We start from the raw sequence: 2,648 nt of genomic DNA on the forward strand, positions 1-2,648 counted from the left end.
AAGTTCTGTCCTCCCCAGGGAAGCAATGGAAATACATGCAGCTTCCTGGTAGGACTCAGAGAAGAGACCCTTACAGACCAAGGTCTCTCTGCTCCATATAAAAATTCAGCATAGTTTGGCTGGGGTTGGCTTGGTGCCCTAGGTCCCCTCTGCACTGCATAGGCAACCATACTGGTGAAACTACCCCTTCTCCATGGTGTGCCCCAGAGATGGGGCTGTTCCCTCCCTTCTTTTCAAGCCCCACAGTGCACAGGAACAGAAAGAGCCCTCAACTTGGAACCTGGGAGATAGCAGCCAGGCTGGAAACAATGTGATCCAAAAGGCTGGTGGCCAGGGGATGAGGAGGAGTGGAAACTCAACCCTTGAAGCCATGATGGAGTGCCCCACAGGGTCCTACTCGGAGCTCCTCCATACCTTTAGGACCTTTGAGAGCAGCCTCTTGAGAACCTGGTCCCTGCCGTAGCACAGGAAGCTGTGGGTGTAGACCTTGTATGTCTGCCCATAAAGCCGCAGCGTCACCTCGTTCTGGGGGTTTTCAATCTGTTCCATGGTTTCGAAGGTGATCTGTGTGGAAGCTCCTCCCAAGTCCATGGCCCCTAAGGTACCCTTCTTGGGATGGATCCACTGCCCAATCCAGCCATACTGGGTGAAAGGGAACAAAGCAATGGCATAGAGATGGTTCACAGAGTGCTGCTGACTGGCGTTTGCTCATAGCAGGCAGAACATCCACCTGCTCCATGCCTGGGATGTTCTCAGCTGCCCCCACAGGCAGCAGCACAGTGGTGCTAGGCCACAGCAAAGACAAACACCCTCTGCAAGGGGCAGTAACACTCCCAATGCCTGCTGTGCTTCCAGGATCACACTGTTGGGGCCCAAGGCAGAGTAGTGCTAACACCCTCAGCTATCCCTGAATACCCTGGGACTGGGGGTTCCAGCACAGGACACATCCTGACCTAGTGACTCAAGCACATTTTGGAGTCTGGTCCCAAGGGTTCCTAGTGTCCCGCTCCCCACCCCAAAGCTGACTCTCCCAGGCTGAGCACTGCCCATGACAGGCACTGGGCACCTCCCTCTGCTCCCGACCTACACCTCTAGGGCAGACAGGGCAGCTTCAGGGCCTGAACCTGGTCCTGGATTTCATTATTTTGTTGTCCAGGGAGCCCTTTGCATAGGCAGCTTCAATCAGCCACTGCTGGACGCTCCGGCCACCTGATGCAGAGGGCAGCAGTACTGTGCAAAGTCATGGGGACAGCAGTTGCTGAGAAGCAGCCTGTCAGCCCAGCTCAAACCTGAATCCTCCGCCAGGCTTCTTTTGAGCTAAGCACATTTTCCACACCCCAGGCGTATCCTCCACACACAGCTACACAGAGCCTCTGTGTCTCATTCCCTCTCTCAGGAACCAGCCCCCTGACAAGAGTGTCCTGGAAACCACTGGTTTTTAAAGAGGAAGCCTTAGATTCCAGGTAGTGAGAGCCCTCAAGATTAGCTGCTGGCTTATCCCCTCACACCTGCTCTTTCAGGCACCCCCACCAGAGAGATAAGCCCATGAGTGGATGAATGTGTGAGCCCATGTCTGCCTAGGGACAGGGAGAGCCCTCAGAAGCCAGCCCAGCTGCACGTACTTTGATGAAATTCTCCAAGAGGTAGTTGGCTGTGACCCAGCCAAACACGCCCTCATCTTCGCCCGACAGAATTTTCGCCCCCCGAAAGTCGAAGGGGTACGACTTCAGCAGGGAAGTGACGCTGCTGAGGACATCATGAGACTCCTGAGAGTTGGTGATGCTATGAGACACATGAAGCAAGGCATCAATGTGAGAAACCAAGCAAAACCTCCACTGCATCTACAGGACCAAGGGCAGAGCCTGCCCAACACAAGCAGAACCAGGACATGTGGAGCACAGGGACACAGCTTGGCAACCTATGGCCTCAGGGGTGCAACTGGGGACAGCACTGGGAAGAGCAATGTTTATTCCCAATACGTGGCACAACTGAGACATATGAAGGGCCAAGTATGTGCCCTTTCTTTCCTTCCTAGCAAACAAAGCATAAGACATGTTTCTGGGATCCTGTGGATGCCTAGATAAGATCTGACATAAGTTATTTAATTCTGGATGATTCCAGGGCCAAGTGATCCACAAGCAAAGCAGGTTTGGGGACCCCATGAAATGAGGAACCCTTGCTACTCCAACTAGCTTCCCCCTGCAGCAGTGGTTTGCAACTTTTTTCATTTGCAGACCCCTAAACATTTTTTAATGGATGTGCAGACTCCTTTGAATAATAAGTGAATTCAAGTACTTTTGATTGATCGTAGTAATCTTTTGTGGACCCCTTAGACAGTCTGTGGACCTCCAGGGGTCTGTGGACTACAGGTTGAAAACAGGGGTGCACCGATAGAGATTTTTTGGGCCGATATCGATGGCCGATTTTTAACAAGCTGTATCGGACTATACTGATCCAATTGCCGATATGCAGCCAGGCAGCATGGAGAGCAGCCTCTGCCTGGTAAGCCTGTTGTGGGTGAAGTAGTTGGGGGAGGGAAGGGGCGTGGTGGGGGTGCAGCTTGAGGCCCCAGCAGTGAGGGAGGGACTGAGGCAGAAGCAGGTGCAGGTACTGCACAGCCGGGGGGGGGTGGGGTGGGGGGGGGGGGG

General features: G+C 53.7%; 1 protein-coding gene across 1 annotated transcript in view; it reads right to left on the reverse strand.

Annotated features, from left to right (window-relative positions):
* ENTPD2 (ectonucleoside triphosphate diphosphohydrolase 2) overlaps nucleotides 1–2,648 on the reverse strand; it is a 31,457-nt gene that overhangs the window by 5,226 nt on the left and 23,583 nt on the right. Inside the window, exons 5-6 of the mRNA XM_006022725.1 lie at nucleotides 1,623–1,782; nucleotides 415–642 (exon numbers count right to left, since the gene is read on the reverse strand). Of these exons, the coding sequence (XP_006022787.1) occupies nucleotides 415–642; nucleotides 1,623–1,782 (388 nt within the window). The remainder of the gene's footprint in view (nucleotides 1–414; nucleotides 643–1,622; nucleotides 1,783–2,648) is intronic.

The sequence above is a fragment of the Alligator sinensis genome, unplaced genomic scaffold, assembly GCF_000455745.1.
Source record: "Alligator sinensis unplaced genomic scaffold, ASM45574v1 scaffold235_1, whole genome shotgun sequence".
NCBI classification, from domain to species: domain Eukaryota; kingdom Metazoa; phylum Chordata; order Crocodylia; family Alligatoridae; genus Alligator; species Alligator sinensis.